This window comes from Lemur catta, chromosome 2 (genome assembly GCF_020740605.2).
Source record: "Lemur catta isolate mLemCat1 chromosome 2, mLemCat1.pri, whole genome shotgun sequence".
Taxonomy (NCBI): Eukaryota; Metazoa; Chordata; class Mammalia; order Primates; family Lemuridae; genus Lemur; species Lemur catta.
This window is the reverse complement of record NC_059129.1, coordinates 13,629,538-13,655,020: the sequence shown is the minus strand read 5'-3', so window position 1 is coordinate 13,655,020 and position 25,483 is coordinate 13,629,538. Positions and strand designations below refer to the sequence as shown.

The 25,483-nt window shown below is 40.0% G+C and overlaps 1 protein-coding gene across 1 annotated transcript in view; it reads left to right on the top strand.

The window, feature by feature from the left end:
• DNAH3 (dynein axonemal heavy chain 3) overlaps positions 1-25,483 on the top strand; it is a 123,366-nt gene that overhangs the window by 53,388 nt on the left and 44,495 nt on the right. The window contains exons 30-41 of the mRNA XM_045542748.1: positions 1,026-1,134; positions 1,365-1,478; positions 2,246-2,422; positions 3,648-3,739; positions 5,027-5,246; positions 5,799-5,933; positions 7,899-8,010; positions 9,622-9,863; positions 12,185-12,285; positions 13,145-13,250; positions 15,384-15,513; positions 17,600-17,845. Coding sequence (XP_045398704.1) covers positions 1,026-1,134; positions 1,365-1,478; positions 2,246-2,422; positions 3,648-3,739; positions 5,027-5,246; positions 5,799-5,933; positions 7,899-8,010; positions 9,622-9,863; positions 12,185-12,285; positions 13,145-13,250; positions 15,384-15,513; positions 17,600-17,845 — 1,784 coding nt within the window. The remainder of the gene's footprint in view (positions 1-1,025; positions 1,135-1,364; positions 1,479-2,245; positions 2,423-3,647; positions 3,740-5,026; positions 5,247-5,798; positions 5,934-7,898; positions 8,011-9,621; positions 9,864-12,184; positions 12,286-13,144; positions 13,251-15,383; positions 15,514-17,599; positions 17,846-25,483) is intronic.

Here is a 25,483-nt window from a genome sequence, read left to right as displayed (position 1 = left end):
AAACATGGCACGGGACTTAAGTAGAAAGGTCTCCAATGGCAGGAATCACGATGGTGCCTAGAGACCCCATGGCCAAGAAGTCAGACAAGGGGCCAAGTCAGTGACCCATGTGAGGAGTCTCTAAGCTCTGCCAACCAGTCTCATGAACAGATACGGTCATTCTGTGCTCAGCAAAGTGCTTTACCACTTTCCATGGAATTCATAACATTAGAAATATGGATTTTGTGAACTTGTCAATTTTGTGATGTTTAGATTTTCTTCGCTTTTGCATATTTCCTAACCATGGATTTTTTTTTCATATTGTAAAAATAACACTTGAGAGTATTTTCTTCTTTCAAAATCCTCAATCACTTGTTTTCTGTGTTCTGTGTATTTTCCTCTTCATTCATTCATTTATTCCACTCATTAGTCAACAACCATTTCTTGAACTTTCCCATGTACCATGCATGACCTCAAGGAACCCTAAGTCTTATCGGAGGTGGGGAAATATATTCAGATAATTCCAAGACGGCATGTTAACTAAAATCATAGAGACTCATAGCACAAAATGTGGGACCACAGTTACCACATCATTTTTAACATTTATCTTGCACCTATCACATGCCAGGAACTGTGTTAGCTTGCTGAAGAGATGAAATGGAACTAAAAACAGTTCATGAACTCAAGAGTTCATGATCTAGTGGGAGAAATACATTTATTTTCACTATTCCATTAGCACAAGTGATCTTTGGAATGTAGAATTTATGAGTATTTTTCACTTTTATTTGATTCAGGTATGTATGTAGTATGCATGTGTTTATTCATTCATTTATTCAAACAAAGGCTTATGGGTGCTGCCCATGTGCCAAGCACTGTGAGGTTACAGTGCTGAGTAAAATAGAATTTTTTACAATGATGATGTATTGGTTATATAATCAGGGTAAAATTTTAAACTACTTGTATGAATCAAAATAAACAAAAAGCCAGGTTTTTTTTTCCCTGTGTCTTAGGACTCAGGCACTGAGGTCCTGATTTCTTCCCCTTAGGACATTGATGGGAGCTTTGAAGCTGAACCTTGGGGGAGCTCCAGAGGGTCCAGCTGGGACAGGCAAGACAGAAACCACCAAAGATCTGGCCAAAGCTTTGGCTAAGCAGGTAGGTAGATGGGAAATGCCATTTGTCCCCACCTTATCTTCCTGGCCTCCTCTGGACCCCTGTCTAGGGAAGCGAGCGTGAAATTTAAGATGATTTAGTGTAACAGGCAGCGTGGGCCCCAGCTCCTCCAGCAGAACAAGAGAGGAGCCCTGCCCCTGTTTAATGGTGCAGCATAAGTCAGATGTGATGGACTCTATCCTGAATGGTGTCCACATCCTCCCTCTTTCTAGTGTGTGGTCTTCAACTGCTCAGATGGTTTGGATTATAAAGCCATGGGGAAGTTCTTCAAGGGGCTGGCCCAGGCAGGAGCATGGGCCTGCTTCGACGAGTTCAACAGAATTGAGGTAACTCTGTTTCTAGGCTACAACACATAAGGGTTGCACATGGAGGGACCTTTTTCTGGGCTTTCAGCTCCTTAATAACAGGACTGTATGTCTCTTCTGTGGCCCCTTGTACACAGTAGGTATTCAATAAACTAAACAAAAGCAGCCCAAGGAGACAGAATCCTTTCTATACACATATCCCCACCTTCCCATAATATTAATTCATTCACTCACCCATTCCAAAATTTATTGAACAGCTACTATACATCAGGTACTCTGCATATATTCATGGTACAATGATGAGCAAGAAATGGGCTTGCTGTCTAGACTGTTACAATCTAGTAAAGGGAAATAGAAATTAAATGAAACAAATAGAATATGATAAAAAGTCTATGGTAGTCATACAAAAGAGGCATCACAAAAGAGTGGGTGATTAATTCCATTTGGGTAGGGAATGGAGATCAGGAAATATAAATATACAATTTGAGCCAATATACACTGAATACCTACTGTGTGTCAAGCAATATGCTAGGTGTTGAAACAAAGATAACATACTATGGAAACTATTTACACACACACACACACACGGGCACACACCCCAATTTTCTTTTTCTTTACTGAAGCCTCAAATTATGCTCCTAATTTTGAACATGAAGGCCTCATGTTCTCAATTCCCAGGTGATTGGGTTCTTTTTTTTTTCGTTGAGTGAGGAGAGTGAGGGGGACGCTGGCAGAGAGGGGTGGCTGTCAGAGCAGGTGTGTATATCAACGAGGAATTCTTACCCTAGGTAGAAGTGCTGTCTGTGGTGGCTCAGCAGATTCTTAGCATCCAACAAGCCATTATCCGGAAGCTAAAGTCGTTCATCTTTGAAGGCACTGAGCTCTCTCTGAACCCAACCTGTGCCGTCTTCATCACCATGAACCCCGGATATGCTGGCAGGGCTGAGCTGCCAGATAACCTCAAGGTAAATGTCAGCGTGTATAAATCCTTTGTAGAATAGAAACACCTGGAGGTAATCACCAGTGGGGAGAGGGGATCTCACAGAAAAACACAGCAATAGGGCCAGGTAGCATTTTTCAGCTGTAAGAAGTAATAGCGGCGTGTCGATGGTAGCGAGATGGTACTTGGGCCCACAATACAAACACCTCCCCAGCAAAGTCTCCTGGGAGAGGGGGAACACATACAGAGTAACCAGTGACAAACAGAAAGCAACAGAAAGCAATGAACGTTCAAACAAGGGTCACTATTTAAATTGTCCACAGGGGCCAGACGGTAATATAAACCGGAGAAGCAAGCTAGGCTTGGTAGGGACTCTGACAAATGCCCCATCTAGAGGCAGCAGCCACCTTTTAGCTCCAGACCACCTGTTATTACTGAGCAGGGATTGTCACATCTTCTTGGTTTTTCAGGAGAAACCAGAAATTTGTATTTTTACATGAAATCTCCTGATTTTTAGATCCTGGCTCAATAGAAAAAAAAAGTCACTATAGGCCAAACAAAATAAATAATCTTAAAAGAGAGCATCAAATTTCCAACAGAGAGCTCTGGTAAACACAGCCTGGACCACATGGAGCTCCCCCTTTATTACTAAGCTGGTTAAGCCTAAGTACTCTTGTAAGCACTTTCGTTACAGTATATCATTCGTTCTGTGATAACTCTTGGGAGAGGGTAAAGTTGTTAGTCTATTTTGAGATGAAAAAAACTAAGGTCTACAGGGGTTATATAACTTGCCCACAGCTAGTAGGTGGCAGAACAATAACTCAAATCAAGATCTGTCTGACTTCAGCATTCTTCTGATACATATTGGCCCTGCATTTCTAAATAAATTTTGATGTCCGTATTGGACACAGGGAAGCTCCAAGAGTTGAATGATACTGTGAGATGTCCTCATTTGGCATAGGAGAATGAGGTGTTGTTGGGATACCAGCACCTCGGACCTTCCACACAACCACTGAGAGACCTTATGTGACCCACATGTACCTGGACAGAGCCAGTGGGGGGCTTGGTGGAGCCGTGGATCTGTCTGTCGAAGGTGATCCCTTGGAATTAACTTGTCCTCCAGCCCTCCTTTCTTGATTGTCACTGGAGGAGCCTGGATGGTCATGCTACTTCCCTTTGCCTCTGTGTATGTGGCTGGCCCCAATGTACACTGTACGTGTTCAGGTTCTGATTGGTTGTTTCTTTTCTAGGCCTTGTTCCGGACGGTGGCCATGATGGTGCCAGATTATGCCCTCATTGGAGAAATCTCCCTCTACTCTATGGGGTTTCTGGACTCCAGAAGGTATGTAACATTGGTTTTCCAGTGGGTTCCAAAGGCCTTTAAAGAGTGTTTTTTTGTATGGTGACTTCAAAGTGGTTTGTCCATTGGAAGAAAAGAGAGAAACTTGCGAAACTTGCTTCCACTCACTGGCTGATCTGAGAGCACAGAGCCCTTGCCTTGGTCTTGATCTCATTTCTGACTGGGACATGGCCGAGATTCCCAGGACAGGGTCTCCTCTGTCTTTACATACACCTGGACCCCTATTGAAGAAAGCAGCTACTCATACCTTCACCACCCCTTGCTCCAACACATCCACACCCACATTACTAAATGGCTTAAAGCAATACTATAAAACATGAAATTGTTCCAAAATGGAAGATGAAAATATAGTATGATTTACAATTAAATTGTTATCAATATAGCATTTATTGACTTCAATCAATTGGGTTATCTTCATTCAAGTATTACCCAGTTTCCTAAAATACACACACACACAGATCAGTGTCTGTGTGCAAGAGTTATGAATAATAATTGTAAAATGGCTTTTATGGTCTATTCCAAATTTTATGTTTGTCTTTTACATTGTCTTGGCCACAATCAATTGACACTTTGTTACAACAGATGTCACCACAAAGCCCTCAGTGTCTTTGTGGCCTGGGTGTCCTTGTTTGTAATCCAAGGGACTGCAGAAATTCTCAGTAGAATGTATCACTCTTCCTAGGCCAAGAGGCAGCCTCAGTCATTTGAGGTTTATTTTTTCTATAGTAGACCTGGATTGCATTGGTTTGCCCATTCAATTCACTTATTTATTCAATTAGCAAACCTTCATTGAGCCACCCACCATACGCCCAGCCCTGTGCTAGGTGCTGATGCACAACACAAAGTCTTTGTTTTTAAAGTAAATCAGTTTTGTAGCGAGGATCTCCATAAAGGTAATGTGCATAAGTTATGTTAGTTAGGGTAACCCTGACCTCCAAATCCCAATGGCTTCACATAACAAAAGCTTAATTTTCACTCACTGAAAATACAAAACAGGTGTTTGTGATCAGGGGCAGTTCTCCCCCTAGGGACAGTTCAGGGACCCAGGTTGCTTATAATCTCATGGCTACAGCACATGGATGGCACACAGGATCCCACGGAGGAGGTGTTTGTGGGCCAGCGCTGGAGACTTTCAAATGATAGGCCTTCTCCCCCAAGTCCATGGGCAAGCCTGGTTTCTGAAGGGGCAGGTGACAGGATGCTGGGAATGTCTGCTGAGCAGGACCTGGTCCTTGCTGGGGATCTGCAGACATGTCTTTGCCTTCCCAGTCTCTCCCAGAAGATTGTTGCGACCTACCGCCTGTGCTCAGAACAGCTCTCCTCCCAGCACCACTATGACTATGGCATGCGCGCCGTGAAGTCTGTGCTCACCGCCGCAGGCAACCTGAAGCTCAAGCATCCGGACGAGAATGAAAGTGTCTTACTGCTCCGGGCCTTGCTTGATGTCAACCTGGCCAAGTTCTTAGCTCAAGATGTCCCCCTGTTTCAGGTATGCAGAGGTTTGGGACCTTGGCCAAATAGCAAAGCTCAACTTCTGAAGATGAAATCTCCTTGGCACCATCTCCTGACACCCTGTCTTCTCCAACCAGCATCTCTGCTGCCTGATAACCTCCCCCGAAATGTTAAATAATAATGGTGATAGCAAATATCTCTATCTACTTCCTTATTTTTAATAAAAATGGCTTCACTATTAGGATAATATTTGTTGTTGGGCTTGGATAGGTGTTTTTATCTGATGTACTCATTTTCATTTAGTAATTAATTTAATGCCTGTCTTCCTTGCCAGTTCATTCCTAGCACAAGAACTGGAGGATAGGAAAGACTCATTAAGTAGTTGCTGACTTTTAAAATTATTTGGGAGAGAAATTATGTTTTACAGATAGTGTTGACATTTGTAATTTTGGATGAGTTTTGCTGCAAGAAAAGAGGTTTGTAATTTTTCAAAGATGTCTGCTGTCTATAGATCTCATTTTGGGAAAATGTTGAGATCACATATCTGATATGTTATCCTTTCCACCTTTTCTTAAATTCTTGTTAATAGGGAATTATATCAGATTTATTTCCTGGAGTTGTTCTTCCAAAGCCAGACTATGAAGTTTTTCTGGAAGTGCTGAATGAGAACATCAAAAAGATGAAGCTCCAGCCAGTTCCTTGGTTTATTGGGAAAATTATCCAGGTTGGTTCCTGTATGCCTATATTATTAAGTGTGCCTGTTTTACTGTTTGCTGGTGGCAGATTGGAACTGAACTCACAGCAATAAGAGATGCTTGAGTAGAAATGAAGATAAAAAAAAAAACACTTAATCACCCCCATCAGTTTTTTGCTGTGAAATTCTGGGCAGATTAGTTCACCTCTCAGAGCCTCAGTTTCCTCATATGTAAAATGATTTTGAGAAAACAGGTATGTAAAGTGCCAGATGCAGTGTCTGATACTACATCATTGCCAACCTGGCCATGCCCACAGTCACCATCAGCATCACTGGTATCATTTCCCAAAGTTTCAATGTTAGTTAGAAATAAAGGTCAAGGCAGGACCCAGGTCTCCAGATTCTGGGATTAGAAACTACCCTGTGGTAAAAATAATGATTTTCCCCCTGTTATATCACCAAGTGAGCTAGTTTTTGACACAAGTCATTTAACCCAACATTGAATTTCTCATTGGGATTTTACAGATGGACCATTTGTTAACTAGGCATGAATTTTCATGTCCAGTATTTTATTATGAAAAATGTTACACATGCAGACAAATTGAAAGGATTCCACAGAGAACACCCACACACTCACCACCCAGATTTTACAATTAACATTTTACAAGATTTGCTTTATCACTTACCTATCCATCCATCCATCTTACTTTTTGATGTATTTCGAAGTCATTTGCAGACCTGCGGGTGAACTTTTATATAGCTTCATGACAATTTTCAAAAACAAGGTAATATTTTTGAAAATGAGGTATCTGGAGCCACTTGTCCTTGTTTGCATAAGCTGTTTTCTCAAGAGTCCGTTCCAGGGCATGGGAGGGGGGAGGAGAGAGGCTGTTGAGTCACTGACATCTTCCTCTCTCTTATCTCTGAGCAGTCAACTCCATTCATCTTTATTCAATCTGCAATGTCTTTCAAGCCGGCTTGAATGTCAGCCCTGCTTGATGGTTGAGGATTCTGTTGTTTTGTTCTACAGTACCTAGAGCAATAGGTGCTTAATAAACATTTGCTGAATGACATTTGTCCCTTCACCACCCCCATCATCACTACCTTCATTTAGATCCTCCCTTATTGGTCACCTCCAAGGTGAATAATAATAAGAAATTAATCTTCACAATAAAAAAATTTAATGTGTTCCCTTTCTCTGAGTGACTCAGAGTCTAAAGAGAGAGATTTAAAAAACAAACATAAAAGTTCACATAAATATAAATGACCAAAGCATTTGCATTTCAACCGTCATGGGCTACTTATCACAGAGAGAGAGGACCAATAAAAAAATTCAAGAAATGAGCTTCCACATAGCTGCTAATTCTCAAGGGTAGGGGATAAAATTACACGGAAGGTCGTTTATATTTTGCAGCATAGAGCTTGGCTCAGAAAATACATTTTCATCTGCTGAGAGTTCCAATTACGTCAGAACAACAATTAGGCCTTAAGAAAGGAAGTTCCCAATAGAAATGCAATTCGCTAAAATGACCACCATTTATTTTCTTTTCCTCTTTAAAAGTAAATGGCAATGGTGCAATGAAAAGATTAGACACACTGAAGTTGAGCAGCCCTGTGTTCAAATCCTGACAGTACCACTGATGAGCCTGGACAAGTTACATCACCTCTCTAGGGCTCAATGTTCCCACCTATGAAAGGTAGTTAGTGACACCTGAGTAGATTAAATAATTTGGGTAATCACTTGATCCTTAGCACATAGATAGGTGCAGAGCAAATAGTAGATCCCATCCCTTAAGTAATCTGAGACACACATATATTTATTCATCCATAAGTTATTTAAACAATAGATCACAAAAATGATCCTAGTTTACCAGAGGTAGAAGTTGACTGTGAGAATACCCATCTGATCCCTCATTCTTCATTGACTTCTGAGTAATTTCCAGTGTGGGGAGGTTTGTTCCCCACTTCTTATATGAATGATGTCTCCCCTCCCAGATCTACGAGATGATGCTGGTAAGACACGGCTACATGATTGTCGGAGACCCCATGGGCGGCAAGACCTCTGCTTATAAAGTGTTGGCTGCAGCTCTGGGTGATTTACACGCAGGTAAAGCTCACATCTCTGGCTTCCAGGGAGGACCGGCCTCACCGCTCAGCTGGCTGGCTCCATGGAGCTAATGCCAGGCTGTGAGTCTTGCCAGCCCTGGATTATGACGTCAGAGCTAGAAATAGAACGTGGCACACAGATGTCTGCAAGCAAAACATAAAGGGTGGGGGTAGGGAGACTTCTAACAAGGGATTTCTTGTGCATGCCATTAAAGCTGGAGGAATGTTCTCAAATGCTGAACAGTGGCTTCTTCAAAGGTTCCCCAGTGAAAGAGACACTCCTGTCATTGGCCTCAACAAAATTAGTCTGAAAGCAAATCATTGCATAGTTTTGTTCTTTTCCTTTTTTCTTTCCATCGATTCTTCCCTTCTCTTTCCTTTTCTTCCCTTTTCTTTCTTCCCTCCTTCCCTTTCTTCTTTTCTTTCTTTCCTTCCTTTTAAGGTAGAGGGTAAATGTAGATTCAGACTTCAGCAAATGACTAAAACTCCCTTATCCTCTGTTTTTGCAGCTGTAAAATGGGATGGTTGTGAAAATTAAATGAGATTATGCAGATAGACAACCTAGCATAGAGCCTACTCAACAAATGGAAACCATGTTTGTTACCAAAGAAAGAGTTTGAAATTTTTTTGTGTTTTTCATTTGTTTGTTTGTATATAAATCACAAACCTGTGGTTTGGAAAAGCAGTCCTTTGTTGTACATGTGTTGCTTCAAGTATTTCATTTAAAATTGTGTTCTAATAACATTTAATGATTGAGTTGCTGTTGGATTTTTGAGATTTTGTTTTGAGGACTATTCTCTGCCTTAATAACTAATTTGGGTACAAATTTAAGTAATAATTTTGGCATTATTCATTTCATATTCTTTATATTATTAATTTTGTTTAGGAAACTGAATGAAGGAAAAAGAGGCTATCCTGTTATCTGTGCCTCAGGATACTGCAGAAGTGATTCTTTCTTTAGTCCATGGCTCATGCACTTCAACTTTTCCTTACTTTGAAGGATCGTATAAAAGTGTCATTATTTTCTGTTATGAAATACGTGCTCTGTGCCATCCATTAGCCTGTTGTTCCGGTTCAGTTTCAGTACTTCAACAGCGTGCATTTCTCAGGAACAAATGACACTTATTGTGCAGCTGAGAAAGAGGCTTCAGAGCTAAACTAGCCCTTCAGATAAAGAAAAGTAACCATCATTTTCCAGAACATGTCAGCTGTTTCCTCATCTCCAGTAAAGGCCAGGGTTCTTAGGGTGGCCATGAGAACAGGTACACAAAGAGGGCTGATAATACGGCATCACTCTCCCTTTCTGCTTGAATTCTTTGAGGCCCAGTCAGTTTTCTTTAGTCCTGGATACGACTGGCACATTTGCCCTGTTTGAAATGAAGCTCAGAAGAAAGTATGGTGAGAAACTAATGACTCTAACAACCCAACAATTTAAGGCATTGCTTATGCAGATATCCCAGTCTTTATTAGGACTCAGCACACGTTTCATAAGGACTTTCCTTGTATAGCGTATTGGTAAAGGTTGGTTGATCTTTGAGATGGCATTATCTCTTGTTTAACGTGCTGGTCTCACCAGAGCCTTTTGTAACTGACATTGGACCTTCTTGCCCAGCCAACCAGATGGAGGAGTTTGCTGTGGAGTATAAGATCATCAACCCCAAGGCTATCACCATGGGGCAACTGTATGGGTGCTTTGACCAAGTGAGCCATGAGTGGACGGATGGTGTCCTTGCCAATGCTTTCCGGGAACAAGCATCTTCAGTGTCTGATGACCGCAAGTGGATTATATTTGATGGGCCAGTGGATGCTGTTTGGATTGAAAATATGAACACTGTTCTGGATGACAATAAAAAGGTACTCTGATATCAATTTTACATGGATGAGATATGTCTCCAGGGCTAGAGTACAGTGGTGTCAGCCAGCCTAGCTCACTGCAACCTCCAACTCCTGGGCTCAAGCGATCTTCCTGCCTCAGCCTCTTGAGTATATGGGACTATAGGTGCACACTACCACGCCGGCTAATTTTTCTGTTTTATTGTAGAGACAGGGTCTTGCTCTTGCTCAGGCTGATCTTGAGCTCCTGGCATGAAGTCATCCTCCCACCTCGGCCTCCCAGAGTGATAGAATAACAGGCATGAGCCACCATGCCCAGCCTGGTCTATTAATAGAATTCTTATGATGTCAGCTGGGGCAGCCAAGGCTGGAAGAAACACAGCCAAAGTGGCTTCTTCACTCCATGTCTGGAGGCTCATCCCTTTTTGGCCCCTTTCTCTGTCTCTTGCTCTCTCTGTCTTTTGCTCTCTCTCTCTCTCTCTCATTCTCTCTCTCTCTCTCTCTCTCTCTCTCACACACACAGTAGCAACTCATCTTTCAGGCCACTACACATGGCTTGGGCTTCTCACCTGATGGTCTCTGGGTAGTGGCACTTCTTATGTGGTGGCTGACTTCCAAGAGGCAGGAAATGAATGTTTCTAAGAAATTAAGGGCCGTGCTTAGAACTGACACAGCATCACTTTCTCTGAATTCTGTTGGTCAAAGAAGTCACAGTGCCTACCCAAGAAGTAGAAAAACAGACTCCGCTCTTGATGGAGGAGAGAAAGGTCGCATTGCAAAAGCACATATACGATGGGAGGTATCATTGCAGCAGTCTTTGGAAAATACATTCTGCCCCAGTAAATATAGTAGCTGAAGCCAGACAGCCTGGGTTCAGATCCTGGCCTTGCCACTTACCAACTGTGTAACCTCAGACAAGCTGTTTAGTCTCTCAATGCCTCATTTTCATCATCTGTAAAATGGGGATATTAGTATCTTACCTCATAGTGTTGTTAGGAAGGCTAGGTAAGTTAATATCTGAAAACTGATTCCAATAGTGCCTGGCATATAGCAAGTGCTATATAACTGTTAAAATAAAATAAAATTTATCACCATTTCAAGGAAGAGTTCCTACACTGAATATACATCCTTATATAATCAAAATATATTTTTTAATTGTCTTTAAATGTCACAAGACTAAGAGTGAGTCATGCTCAACAATGAGAGGCCTTATTATCTAAATTATCCACATACATAATTACAGCATGTGCATAATTTTGATTATATAATATATAAAAATAGAAATAAGTTTTATGGCATGATATAGACCATCTTATATAATTTAATTGTGTAAATGTGGCAGTTGGTCTTGAGATTAGAAGTATAAAAACAGTGATAGTCAGTGAATTTCCTAACGGTTCTTCTCAGCTCTGGGTGTAAATCAAACTACAGTCACAGGTGTGGTTCTATTTTACTTTTCTTGCTGTCCAGGGATAACACGGCTGGTGGTGTCAGCCCCGTAACAGCTGTGACCTTTCTGGGGATGCATGCAGTGACCTGTTTCAAGACGTGTTTGATGTGGGCAGGTTAATGTGCAGGGAAGTTTTTAATCACAACTTAGGATAAACAGAAGGGATCAGTGGTGTTTCCTCCTCTTTCATCAGAGACCAAGGGCTCAGGCCTCTTCTTATGACTTAAACATCTCACTGGAACCCATGTTGTACCACTGACTTAGTGTATTAATATATTCCAAGTCTTTCTCATGTCAGTGCACTGGTTTCCACAGGGGCATGCCTGCTAAACAGCAGGACTTCGATGCTTTTTTATTCCATCCCAAAAAAGATCTTGTCACTCCAGCCATGGACTAGACCACATGGGTGTTCAAAAAGGAGTCTTTTGTGAATGACCTGAGCAAATAAAATAGGATACAGATGTGCAGTTAAGTTCTATGTTAAGTACCGAGAAAGGAACTGTGAAACTTGGCATGGTGTGATAACTTCCTGATTCTTCATCTTAGATTGTTTCTAAGATCAGTGATTTCCTGACCTCCCTGTTTAAAATTGCAACTTACTGTACCGTGACTGAGAGCTCCCCAATCCCCTCTTCTCCTTTATTTTTCTCCAGAGCATTTTTCACCATGTTAAATACTATATATTGTGCTTATTTTCTGTCTCCTCCCAGCAGAATGTAAATCCCAAAAGGACAGGGACTTTGGGTTTATTTTATGCACCTAGAACAGTGCCTGGCACATATTGGATTCTCGAGAAATACTCATGGAATGAATTCAAATTTGTCTCCACTGAAACGTTGCCCTTGCAGATGGAATTAACCCCTGTGTCCACCCCTCCCCTTTGCATGTTCAGCTGTGTTTAATGAGTGGAGAGATTATCCAGATGAGCCCCAAGATGAGCCTGATCTTCGAGCCCGCTGACCTTGAGCAGGCCTCGCCGGCCACCGTGAGCAGGTGAGGCAGCTTTCACTGGCCCCACCAGCCCTAAGTGGGAGGGAAAGCTCTAAAAATCCACAGGTGTGATTCAGCCCTAGCAGATCACCTGTATTATCTGTTGCTCACGTAGATTTGCCATAAAAAATCAGTCCTCAATCCACACCGCCTGTGGGAATGTAAAATCCAGCATGCTCTTTGGAAAGGAGTTGGACCTTGTCTCCTTAAGTTGAGCCTTCATATGCCCATGACCTGGCAATTCCACTCCTAAGTACATACCCAAGAAAAAACTTCTGCCCATGTACAATAGGAGATCTGTACAAACATATTCATAGTGGCACAACTCGCAGCAACAAACACTTGGAAACAGCCCAGATGCCCATTAACAGGAGTGAATTAACAAACTATAAGATAGTCAGAAATTGTGATATTTATGTATAGCGTTCAAAATAAATGAACTACACTGACACAGGACTATATAGATAAATCTTAGTAACTATCTTAAGGATAAAATCTTAGCAATATTATGTACAAAAGTAAGCCCATAATATACCCACGGCATGGTACCTTTTTTCAATGTTAAAAGCAACTAAAACAAAAATATATACATTTTAAGAATATATGGAAATGCTATAAAACTCTATAAGAAGGAAAGAGATCGTGGGGAAGGTGAACTCAAGATTTAAGATGTTGTGTTATCTCAGGTGGGGAAACCCAGGGAAGAAGATGAGGAGAACCATATGGTTAGATGAAGGTTATTGCCAAGATCCATTACGGCCTAGCATGGTGCCTGACATGCAGTAGGCACTCAATTATTGTTAGCCGGTATAAGGAACTAGCAAGAGAGCACCTAGACTGGTCCTCTGTCTGTGCTTCCCAGGTGCGGGATGATCTACATGGAGCCCCATCAGCTAGGGTGGAAGCCGCTAAAGGATTCATACATGGACACCCTGCCTTCCATCCTCACTGAGGAGCACAAGGAATTGGTGAGACCCTCGTACCCCTTTCCTTCCCCTCCCTCGTCTCCCTACTTCTCGTCTCAAGGGCCTTCTAGGCACATCTTCACCGACATAGTTCAGGAGGCAGGGAGAGGGAGGGATTTCCTGGCTGCTGGCATTTTCCAACTTTCCTTTTCATGTTGGGGGGGAGAAATGGTGCAGTCAATTTCTCCTTCCTCTTCCTCTTTCTCCATCACTCCTCAGCTCCCCAGCAGAGAATCCCAGTGCTGAGGAATGTTCTTTATGGTGGCTGGAATGTCCCACTTGTCCCCATTGCCCCAGTAGCACACATCTCTAGAAGTTTCTCTAAGATGGACCAGTTTAGGAAGAGCTGTGTTGCTTCTTGTGCTGCCCTGTAACCCGGACTCCATACCTCCCAGCTCCAGGGAGCTGGAACCGGTTAGAAACACTTTCATCGCAGCCACTGTGTGTGACTGTTCCCTTCCCTCCCTACTTAAAAGAAATAGAGAAGTTCAGGTTTGGGTGTGTACCTGACCACACTGTCAGGCCAGGGAAGCAGGAAGGGAGAAGCTGCATTAGTGGTTCCTTTTGCTCTTCCCTGCATTAATAGAGATGCTTAGGAAAGTCCCCTCTGAGGAAGCCAAGAAGTGTCTGAGTTGGGTTCTATTCCTGCTGTGGAAATGCTCCAGGGGATTATGTAGAACAGCTTCATGTCTGCCACCTCTTATATACATGCATAATATATGAACACATGCGCTTATACAAGTACATATCCACATGCACATTCAAGGACCAATCTACACACACACATAACAAAAGCTGCCAAGTCCCCATACATATAAAGTCCTTTAGGGACTCTCCGATGTCCTTGGCACAAAGTCTAACTCCCTGCCAGGGCCGATGAGACTCTGTGGTCTGGCCCTGGCTGCCTCTGCAATCTTATCACCTGCTCTCCTCCTCAGCCTCAGCTTATACTCTTCAGCTGTCCTGTCTTGTTTCCAAGACAACCCCAGGTTTTACCACCTCAAGGCTTTTGCTGTTTTTATTCCTCTTCCCGGAAATCTTGTCCCAGTTTATCTCACGGATGGCTCACCCTCATCATCCAGGTCTCAGCATAAGGTCTCCTCCTCCAGGAAGCCTTCCCTAGCTACCCTATAAAAACCCTTCCTGTTATTCTCCTTTGTAGCACCTTTCTGTTTCCTGCTAGCACTTTCCATGGTCTGCAAGAATTATATTTATTCCCTTGCTTGTTTAGTTATTTATTGTCTTCCCTGCCCCTCAGTCTGTACGCTCCATGAGGGCAGGGGCCTTGTCTATCTTGTCCATTGTTTATCCCCCGCACTACTACAACGCAATTGGTAGATGCTCAATAAATATTTGTTGACTGAATGAATAAACCACATATCCATGTATACAGGTATATTCATATACACACAAAAATGCATCTATACATACATACACACAGTATCCACTAATATCCATACCTAAGTATATATTTATTTAGTGATGGCCTGCCTCCTTCCAAAAAACCCAACTTAACATATTAATACAGAGAAAGTCACAAAGCATAACAAAGGTAAAAAACAGTAGGAGAAAAGTGAGTCAAATAATTTTTTAAAAGAATATATGGAGTGGGGAGCAGAGGTGAGAGATAAGAATCATGATACCCCCAAATAAGTACCATATATACATATGTACATGTGGTGGATTATTAAGAATGAGCCCCAAACTTAGCTCTGTGCTTTCTGTGGCCACTTTATTCAGAAGTCCTGCCTCACCAATGTCTAACAGTCTTTTGTAAATTAATTGTTTAGAATTCCTAAAATTTTTTATAAAAACAAAGTCAGATATAGTAGTTGGGTCATGCATTCTGTAGCTGACCCCGGGTATCTCTAAGCCTCTCTGAGTACCTGGATCTGGGCAGGGGTATGGAGATGGGAAACTGAGTCAACATGGCCTGTGGGCAGCACAGTCTTAGAACCATGAAGGAGGAAGCTGAGACAGGGGTCTTGCTGCCTGTGAGTTTCCCCCAAGGTACCTGCACTCAAAAGTAATCGACAGTCTTACCAGCATCTCCACCCTCCCAAAGTAGACCAAGCTCTTGGTCTTCAACTCACTTTCCAATAATGTATCCAGACTCACATAGCTTTCTACTCTCAGGTCAATGACATGTTCATGTGGCTTGTCAAGCCCTGCCTGGAATTTTGTCGCCTTCATTGTAAATTTGTTGTCCAGACATCTCCCATCCACCTTGCCTTCTCAATGATGAGACTGTACTCCTCTCTGCTTGGTAAGTGCTACCCATGATTCTTAAGCCAGGTGGGGTTGGGGGTGCCTTGACTATTTGCCCTGCACCTGCTCCTCTTTTGCTCCTCTAGTTGCGGTGGGCCTGGATATTTGGTCTAGAACAAGAAAGTCTTTGGGGTGTAGATAGTAGAGTTTGGTGGAGAAAGTCTATGTATTTAGTCTTGATCTGACATTGATTTTTCTGAGTGTTCTTGAACAAATTACCCTATCCTTCCTTAATCTAAGGTTCCTCAGCCACACAATGGGAGTAATAATTCCTGACCTTTTTACCTTACAGGGATATCCTAGAGGGAGATGAATTTAGATGTTATGTATGCATGTATCTCAGAAAAAATTTTCTGAAAACATATATAGGAAGTTAGCACATGTTAAGAAAACCTACATTACAAAAATCTGAATTCACAAGACATATAGATACACTATAAGAAAACTAATCACATTAGTGTTCAAAACTAGGGAACTTCTTTAGGACATTTAAAGCAATGGTCCTATGATTTATATACTTCCCCAGGTAAAATCAGATTTCTCTGTAACTATCGACATAAATCAAATTTTACTGGATTCTCCTGGCAATGACAAAAGATGTGTCCCTTTAGAGTACTTTTATGAATATCATTTCATTTTCAAGATGGCACTTTTGAAACTCAAGATGAATCTTCTATATAACTTCTGGTACATGAACATATTTTCTCTGCTCATTGCTTCCAAAGGCATTGTAGGTGTAGATCAAAAATGTGACATGGTGAGCAGCTAAGTGGAGAACTTCCAAATGTTTTTTATTTTCAAAAATTAAATTCTGAGGCAATTTTTTTCAGAAGCACACCAATTGCATAAAATACCATATATTTACATTATTATTTGCAAGTTTTGCATATTTTTGCAAGCTCTGTCTACTGTCCTTGTGTAGTATTTCCTAGGAAAGAAGGCATAGGCATAAAAAATGGACTCACTGTCTCCAACCCTGAGTGACCTAATCTCTGATAATGGATTAATATCCAGAATATATAAAAACTCCTAAATTTCAACAATAAAAATATAAACAACATAATTCGAAATGGGTAAAGGGGCCAGGCATGATGGCTCATGCCTGAATCCCAGCACTTTATAAGGTTGAGGCGGGAGGATCAATTGAGGTCAAGAGTTCGAGACAAGCTTGAGCAAGACCAAGACACCATCTCTACAAAAAATAGAAAAATTAGCTGGGTGCAGTGGCAGATGCCTGTAGTCCCAGCTACTTAGGAGGCTGAGGCAGGAGGATCGCTTGAGCCCAGGAGTTTGAGGTTGCAATGAGTTATGATGACACTGCTACACTCTAGCCTGGGCAACAGAGTGAGACCCTGTCTCAAAAAAAAAAAAAAAATGGGTAAAGAACTTGAATAGGCATTTCTCCAAGGAAGATATACAAATGGCCAATAAGTACATGAAAAGATGTTCAACATCACTAATTGTTAGGGAAATGTAAATCAAAGCCACATGAGATACCACCTCTCACCTATTAGAAGAGTTAGAATAAAAAAAACCAGAAAGTAAGTGTTAGTGAAGATGTGGAGAATCAGTGTATGGACGGATAAACAAAATGTGGCATAATCATACAATGGAATATTATTCAGCCTTAGAAAGGAAGGAAATTCTGACACGTGCTACAACATGGATGAACACTGAAGACATTATGCTAAGTAAAATAAGCCAGTCACAAAATGACTGTATGGGCTATAGGACATACGTAGAGTAGTCAGATTTATAGAGGCAGAAAGTAGAATTCTGGTTACCAGGGAGGTAGAGGGAGGATGGAAGGGGAAGCTATTGTTTAATGGGTATAGAACTTCGATTCTGCAAGATAAAAAGAGTTCTGGATATGAATGGTGGTGATGGTTGCACAAAAATGTGAATGTACTTAGTACCACTGAATTGATCACATGGCAAATTTTATGTTGTGTGCATTTTACCACAATAATACATGTATGTGATAAGGGATCTGGTCACCTTCATGGACAAAACCAGCCAGTTCCCAGCTTTTACATCTGTGGCACTCTGCAGCTTGCCCTGAGGTTCCCTTTTCTCACTTTTAGATGAAATCAGGGAAATAAAAGAGGAGGACATGGAATTTACTGAAGGCATGTCAAGTCAACAAATCTTCCTCTGGCTGCAAGGACTGTTCCTCTTTTCCTTGGTGTGGACCCTGGCTGGCACCATCAACGCAGACAGCAGAAAGAAATTTGATGTGTTTTTCCGCAACCTGATCATGGGCATGGACGATCGCCACCCAAGGCCCAAAAGTGTCAGACTCACCAAAAACAACAGCTTTCCAGAAAAAGGTAATTTAGTACCTGTTTATTATGTCCTAGTATAATAGTTTGAATTACGTGTCCCAAACCCAACCAAAATGTGCAGACCGTGTGAGCCCTTTACAAGAGCCAAGGAGGATTTTGCAGCTTTCCTGGGTGGGTTCACTTCTTCAGAGCTGGCTCATGTAAGTAAGAGACCGGTAGTCCTGAAGTCAGAGTCTTATGGGATACGTAACTGCTTTTGTAATTTGAAAAAACATGATATGACAGTTTTATTTTTGCAAAAAATTGCTCATAATTCCATCACCCAAACAGAATGAGAAATATAGTCACCTCTTTTCATACTCCTTTCTATTTTTATGTTCTGTGTGTTTACATACCTTCATATCATGGTGATTATGGTATTAATATTTCTTTTAATGTTGTCATTATATCTAATATCATACTGAAATGTTTTCAATTTTGCTACATACTTTATCTTCAAAATGATCACTTCCAGCCATTTAATGGCTATAAATATTCTCCTATGTGTGCAACATCATTTACTATAAGAAAGATGCTTCTTTTAAGTAGCTTTTACTGTTTTTTTCCTACCATCCAAGTAAGACATTATATAAAATTTAGAAAATACAGAGAAGAGAATAGAAGAAAACTAAGATCAATGGTAATTGCTCTGTCTAGAAATACCACGTTTTGTGTTTTTACCTTCAAGGTTTTTTTTTATTTCTATAACATAAAGTGGGTCATATTATAAATATTTTCCAAATAGCTTACTTTTTGTGATTATAAAAAACAAGTATGTGAAGGGCCATGAGGGAACTTCCAGGGATGCTAGTAATGTTGTATATATTAAGAGGGTCTTGAGCTACACAGATATGTGCATTTGCCAAAACTTAATAAATGTGGGCTTAAGAGATGTGCATTTCATTGTACATAAAATTTATACCAAAAGAAAAAATATATAAACAAATACTGATCCCTAGTTAATGATATACATATGAAGTATTTATGAGAAAGTGTATAGACTTTGCAATTTATTTTGAAATGTTTCAAAAAAAATAATATGTATTAATGATAGAGGGATGAACAGGTGTGTGATAAACAAAAAACTAATGGTACAATCTAGGCAGTGGGTACACAAATGTTCACTGCACAATGTTTTCAGTGTTTCTGTATGTTTGAAATGTTGCGTAATAATAAAATAATGAATGAGCAAGTAGGTAGCACCACCCCTACCCACAGACTCTTCCCTGCACACCTTGCACATTTCATGTGATCGGTGCAGTTCATCTGATACATGTTGGATCACTGCATGGAGACCCTGTATCAATCCATTAGTTAGATAGTAGAACGTCCTATTTTTTTCTTTGTGGCTTGGGAGATTTTGTTTCTATTTTTATTGTGCTAAAATATACATAACATAAAATTTACCACTTTAACCATTTTTAATTGTTCAAGTCAATGGTATTAAGTACATTCACATTGCTGTACAACCATCGCTCTCCATCTCTAGAACTTTTTTCATCTTCCCCAACAGAAACTCCACTCCTGTTAAATAATAATTCCCCATTATCCCTTCCCCCCTGCCCTGGCAACAACCATTCTACTTTCTGTCACCATAAATTAAACCATACTGGGTACCTCATGTAAGTGGAATCATACAGTGATTCCAATCATACAGGAATCACTTTGTGACTGGCTTATTTCTGTTAGCATAATGTCTTCAGTTTTCATCCATGTTGTAGCATGTGTCAGAATTTCCCTCCATTTTAAGGCTGAATCATATTCCATTGCATGTGTATACCATATTTTTTTAAATCCATTTGTCTGTCTATAGACCCTTGCATTACTTCCACCTTTTGGCTATTGTGAATAAAGCTGCTATGAACATAGGTGTACACATATTACCTTTTTGAGCCTGTTTTCTTTTTGGTATGTACCTAGAAGTGAAAATCTGGATTGTATGGTAATTCTATGTTTAATTTTTAAGGAACTGCCATAATGTTTTCCATGGAGGCTATACCATTGTACATTCTCACCAGCAATGCACAAGTGTTCCAATTTCTCCAAGTCCTCATCAACAAATTTTCTCTCTGTGTGTTTTTGTAATAGCCATCCTGATGGTTATGAAGCTTATTCTTTAAGAAAAAATATAAATAGATCATATAATAAAAAAACACTATTAACATTTTGTTGACCATCCTTTTAGATAATTTCCTATGCATATATGTACCTTTAGATTTATTGTTACAAATATGAGAGCATTCTATACTTTTATCTTCTAGTGTTTAATATCATTAACAATGTTGTGATGAACAACGTTCTAGTAGCTACATATTTGCTTAATCCATGATTATTTTCTTATAATATTAATGATTTCCTAGAAATAAAGTTGCTAAATGAAAAACAAAAACCAAAAATGTTAAAGCTTTTGACTGCTAAACTTCCCTTGTGCCCTACCAAAACTGAATATTGGATTTTCAAAATCTAGAGCAATTTGAAATGAAAATGATATCTTGTTTTAACTTTCTTCTTTAAAAAAATTTTTTAGCAGACAGTTTTAAAGCAATTTTAGGTTTATAGAAAAATTGTGCAGTATTCTTCAAACATGAAGGAGAAAAAAAAGAGAAAAATTGTGCAGAAAGTACAGAGAATTCCCATTTGCTCCTCACCCACACAAACACAATTTCCCCTATTATTAACATCTTGCATTACTGTGGTATTATTGTTACAATTGATGAACCAATATGGTTAAATTATGACTAACAAAGTCCATTAACAAAGTCTGCATGAAGGTTCACTCTGTGTTGTGCAGTTCTATGTGTTTTCACAAGTGTACTATGTCATGTATTCACCATTACAGTATCATGCAGAATAGTTTCATACCACCCAAAAAGTCCTGTATCCCACTTATTCATCCTCCCTTCCTTACCCTGAGCTCCTGGCAACCACTGATTTTGTTACTGTCTCTATGGTTTTGCCTTTTCCAGGATATGATATACTTGGAATCATATAGTATGTGGCCTTTTCAGACTGGCTTATTTCACTTAGCAATGAGCAATATGCATTCCAGTTTCCTCCATGGCTTTTTGTGTCTGGATAGCTCATTTCTCAAATCACTGAATAATAATTTTTGACAATTATAAATAAAGCAGCTATAAACATTCATGTAAAGGTTTTTTTGTGGATGTAATTTTTTCAATCAATTCATTTGGTAAATACCTAGATGTTCAATTGCTAGATCATATGTTAAGCCTGTGTCTAGCTTAGTAAGAAACTACCAAACTGCCCTCCAAAGTGGCTGAACCATGTTGCATTCCCACCAGCAATGATTGAGAGTTCCTGTTGCTCTCCATCTATGCAACATTTGGTATTGTCAGTGTTTTGGTTTTAGTTTGCAGTTCTCTAATGACACATGATGTTGAGCACCTTTTCATATTCTTATTTGCTGTCTGTATATCTTTGGTGAGGTGTCTGTTCAGATCCTTTGCCCATTTTTTAATTGGGTTGTTTCTTTTTCTTTCTTTCTTTTCTTTTTTTTTCTTTTTTTTCTTTTCTTTCAATGGGGTCTCACTGTGTTGCCCAGGCTGGAGTGCAGTGGCTACTATTATTGATTTTAGATCTTTCTCCTTTTCTAATATATGTGTGTGTGTGTGTGTGTGTGTGTGTGTGTATATATATACATATATATTCAATATTATAAATTTCCCTCTAAGCTTTGCTTTCACTGCATTCCACAGATTTTTTAAAGTTCTATTTTCATTTTCATTTAGTTCATAATATTTTAAAATTTCTCTTGAGACTTCTTTGATCTCTGTGCCATTTTGAAGTGTGTTGCTTAATCTGCAAGTATTTGGGGATTTTTTTAGCTATCTTTCCTCTTATTGATTTCTAGTTTAATTCCACTGTGGCCTGAGAGTATGCATTGTATGATATCTATTCCTCCAAATTTGTTAAATGTTTTAAGGCTCAGAATGTGATCTATCTTGGTAAATGTTCCATGTGAACTTGAGAAGAATGTGTAGTCTGCTGTTGTTGGATGAAGTAATCTATAAATGTCAATTAGATCTAGTTGAGTGATGATGGTGCTATTCAGTTAAACTATATTCTCACTCATTTTCTGTTATCTGTCAATTACTGATAGAGGGGTGTTCAAGTATCCAACTGTAAAATCAGATTTGTCTATTTCTCCTTGAAATTCTATCAGCTTCACTTCATGTATTTTGGCATCCTGTTCACATTTGAAATGTTAAAATGGTATCTAATTTAAATTTCTTCTCTTTTTAATTAGAAGTGAGGTTGAATTATATATATAGTGGCAGTTTGTTTTTCATATGTTCTTTTTTTTAGTGTTCTATTGTAGGCTTGTTTTTGTTTTGTTTTTGTTTTACAGACTGTGTCTAGATGGAGGTCTGCTTTTGTTTATTTTGCCTGTAATGTAGTGTGTCCTTTCAGTCAGCAAGGGAAAATTTTACACTCTGGTTTCCATGTCTGTCGTCTCCTCTTTCCTTGTTTTTGTGTTTTTGCTCTTTCTAGGTGGACTTTTCATTATAATATCAGTTACCCACAGCTTCAGTTATTCTCTTTATGGCCTTGAATGATTTTAATTCTGCCTTTGTGTCTTTCGTTTCCTTGCCATCCTCTCTTAGTATAATGATTAAAAGCACAGGCCATGGAGGAAAACTGTCAGGGTTTGGATCTTGGCTCCAACACTTCATAGTTGGGTGAGCTTGAGCATCTTCCTTATTTCCTCTCAGTTTCCTCAATTATAAAATGGGGACAATAATAATAGAACATATTATTCATGGTGCTCTTGTAAGGATTAAATGAGTTAATGCATGTGAAAATACTTAGAATAAAGCATGGTATGTCACAAATGTTAAATGTTTTTTATATTGCAATATTTTTTCACAGTTTCCATTGTTGTTTTCTGCCTTCCTTATTCTTCAAGATCAATCTGTTGACACTCTGTGTCTGCAGAGATGGTGCATGAATCGCCCTTGACTCCACTCTTGGCCCACTTTGTGGTGACTTCTTTCCTTTCCTTATGAAGTTAGAGGGCCGATGATGTGCAAGCTCCCACTCAGTTTCTAGGTAACTTCTCCTACAACATCCCTGTCTCCTGCAATGGCCTCCTGTCCTCCCTCCACGTCCTACTCAACTGATGCAGCATAAGACAGACTATAATTCCCAGCACACCCTGCAAGCTGGCTTCTTCACCCATCTTCTTTTGCAGCAACTTCTTGCAAAAGCAAATTTGGTTCAGAAAAGGTTGTCAGTAAGACTAAAATGATGCATTCCAAGTGATGAACATGAACACATCCATGGAAAGTTAAGCTTTACCTTTGCCTTCATGGTAGACATACACTTCTCTCCTCCTGCTAGTTTTCAAAATTCTCACTGCTTTTGGACAGGATCAGGATAAATCATATTCATAAACACCTTTAAAATGAACCCAAGGCTGTAAATTCTGCTCTAGGTTAGGGAGCGGTGGGGTGGCCAGGCTTCAATGACTGCATGTGATCAATTAATGCCATCTGTTGGAAGCAGCCTTTTCTATTTGGTTCATCTGTGAGCATTCACATTCAAAAAAAGGAAAGATCCTTAACAGAGGAGCTCTGTGGCTTTTTACCTTGGGGAGACATACATACCTCACTGAACTTAAGGTGCCACGACTGTCTCCTTCTTACTCGTTATGGTCTGGGAACCTGCTGCCCTCTCAGCCATAGAAAGATGGCCTGGCAAGGGGACGATGAGGAGAGGATGGGACAGTCCTGCCAGATTAATACATGGCGGGCAGATGACCAGCTGCCTAATCTTCTGCGGCTCTGCATCCTGGGATGGCCTTTTGGGAGAGACCCGGTGGACTTTCTTTCCTTTCCTCACGCCATCTCTCAAGGTAGGATTTCTCAATCCATTTCAGCTACTTTCTAATTAGAGGAGATTCTGCCCAGATTCTTTCAGTTTTTGTTTTCTGTGACATCATTCCTCTCTTTTTCTCCTATGCCTTCGTAAGTATTTTAGTGGGAAATTGGGAAGCTCCTAGCCAGAACTCATTTGAATCAAAATGTATGTTTCTTTCCTCACTTTGTGGGACGTTGTCTTCTGGACTTTTCATGATCTAGGAGCCATGGTATAAATAGATCTCTCAAATAAATCCTGGAGGAACCACTTTGGGGAGTGTACATTAAGAAAAGCAAGCAGACCTTTGGGGAATTCTCACCAAGGTTGGGCTCACATCATCTGACGTAGATCCTTGTTTGTCGACCCAGGGATTTCTTTGTCCAGAAAGTGCTAAATTTCCCTTTATTAACCCATTCATTGTGTGACCTTTGAAAAGTCACTCACTTCTCAGTTGAAAAGTTTACCTTATTCTCTCAAGTGGAGGAGAAGAAAACAGAGCTGGGGTGGAGGGGGGTAAGGAAAACAGAGTCATTTGTTTCCCTGGATTTCTGCTATTCTCCCCTTTCCAGTCTTGCACCCAGACCAGAGTTTTAGTTACAATCACAATGCAAAGAAAACAGGACCCACTACTCTGATGGGAACTAAAAGAGACCCAGCGTTAAATCTTACCAAGTGCCTTTCTGTGTGCCCCGAACTATACTAACAGCTTGACACATATATCTCATTCATTCTCTGCAGTGATTTTCCAAGCTCGACATAAAAGCAGGCCCATTTTACAGATGTGCAAATGGTAACCTTGGCCAAGGTCACAAGGCTGGTAAATCCACTTTTACTCAGTTAAATCTTTTCTCTTTAGCCTCAATGTGCCTGGATCAAGCTACAAATTATCTCTATCTCAACATCGGCAAGGGAAGAGGAAAAAAATGCTTTATTGATTCATCCTTTCAGGATCCCCTTTCTAATTATAAAAACAATTCAATGCTATTAAACAAAAATTATCAATAGATATCTCTTTGTGCACACCACCGTATCACAGGTATTTCAGTTTTTAAAAAAATCTTTCCTCTTGCCTATCCACCTGATTTCATCTCTTTACATAGTTGCCATAATAGTATATGTTCTATTTTTTATTCTATTTTCATCTATCATTGTTTCTTAAGGGCATTTTCTATGTTAACAATTAGCTTTTGAAACTATAATTTTAATGACTGAAAAACATTCCATCTATCTTATAAGACATAATTTTTCCATGTCTCCTAATGTAGGATATGTAAGTTATTTCCTTGCTATCACAGATGGTATTGCATACTCATGTATATAGATTATTTTCATTGTGAATGATTTCCTTATGACAAATTCCCAGAAATGGGATTTCTGATTTAGAGTAGAGAACATTTTTTGTAGCTCTGTAAGCATAGTGCCAGATTGCTTTCTGAAAAATGTTGTACCAGATTTGACTTCTAGGTAAAGCTGCAGAGTGACGTAAAATAACAGAAGCTCTCTTTTTAAATAGCTAATAAAATTAAGAACAACAAAAATCCTTTTAATCCTAAAAACTCCCCAGGAATAACCAAATAAAGAGTTACAACTTAATTCTATAAACATTGAAAAGTAGTGGCTAGGGAGACAAACAAGATTCTGGTATGATGCATCTCCCGGCCCAGAACCTGTCTGGTATGATGCATCTCCCAGCCCAGAACCTGTCCAGGACAGCCACCCCACTGTCCTGCTAAGAGTGATGCACAGAGGAAGGTAGGTGAGTTG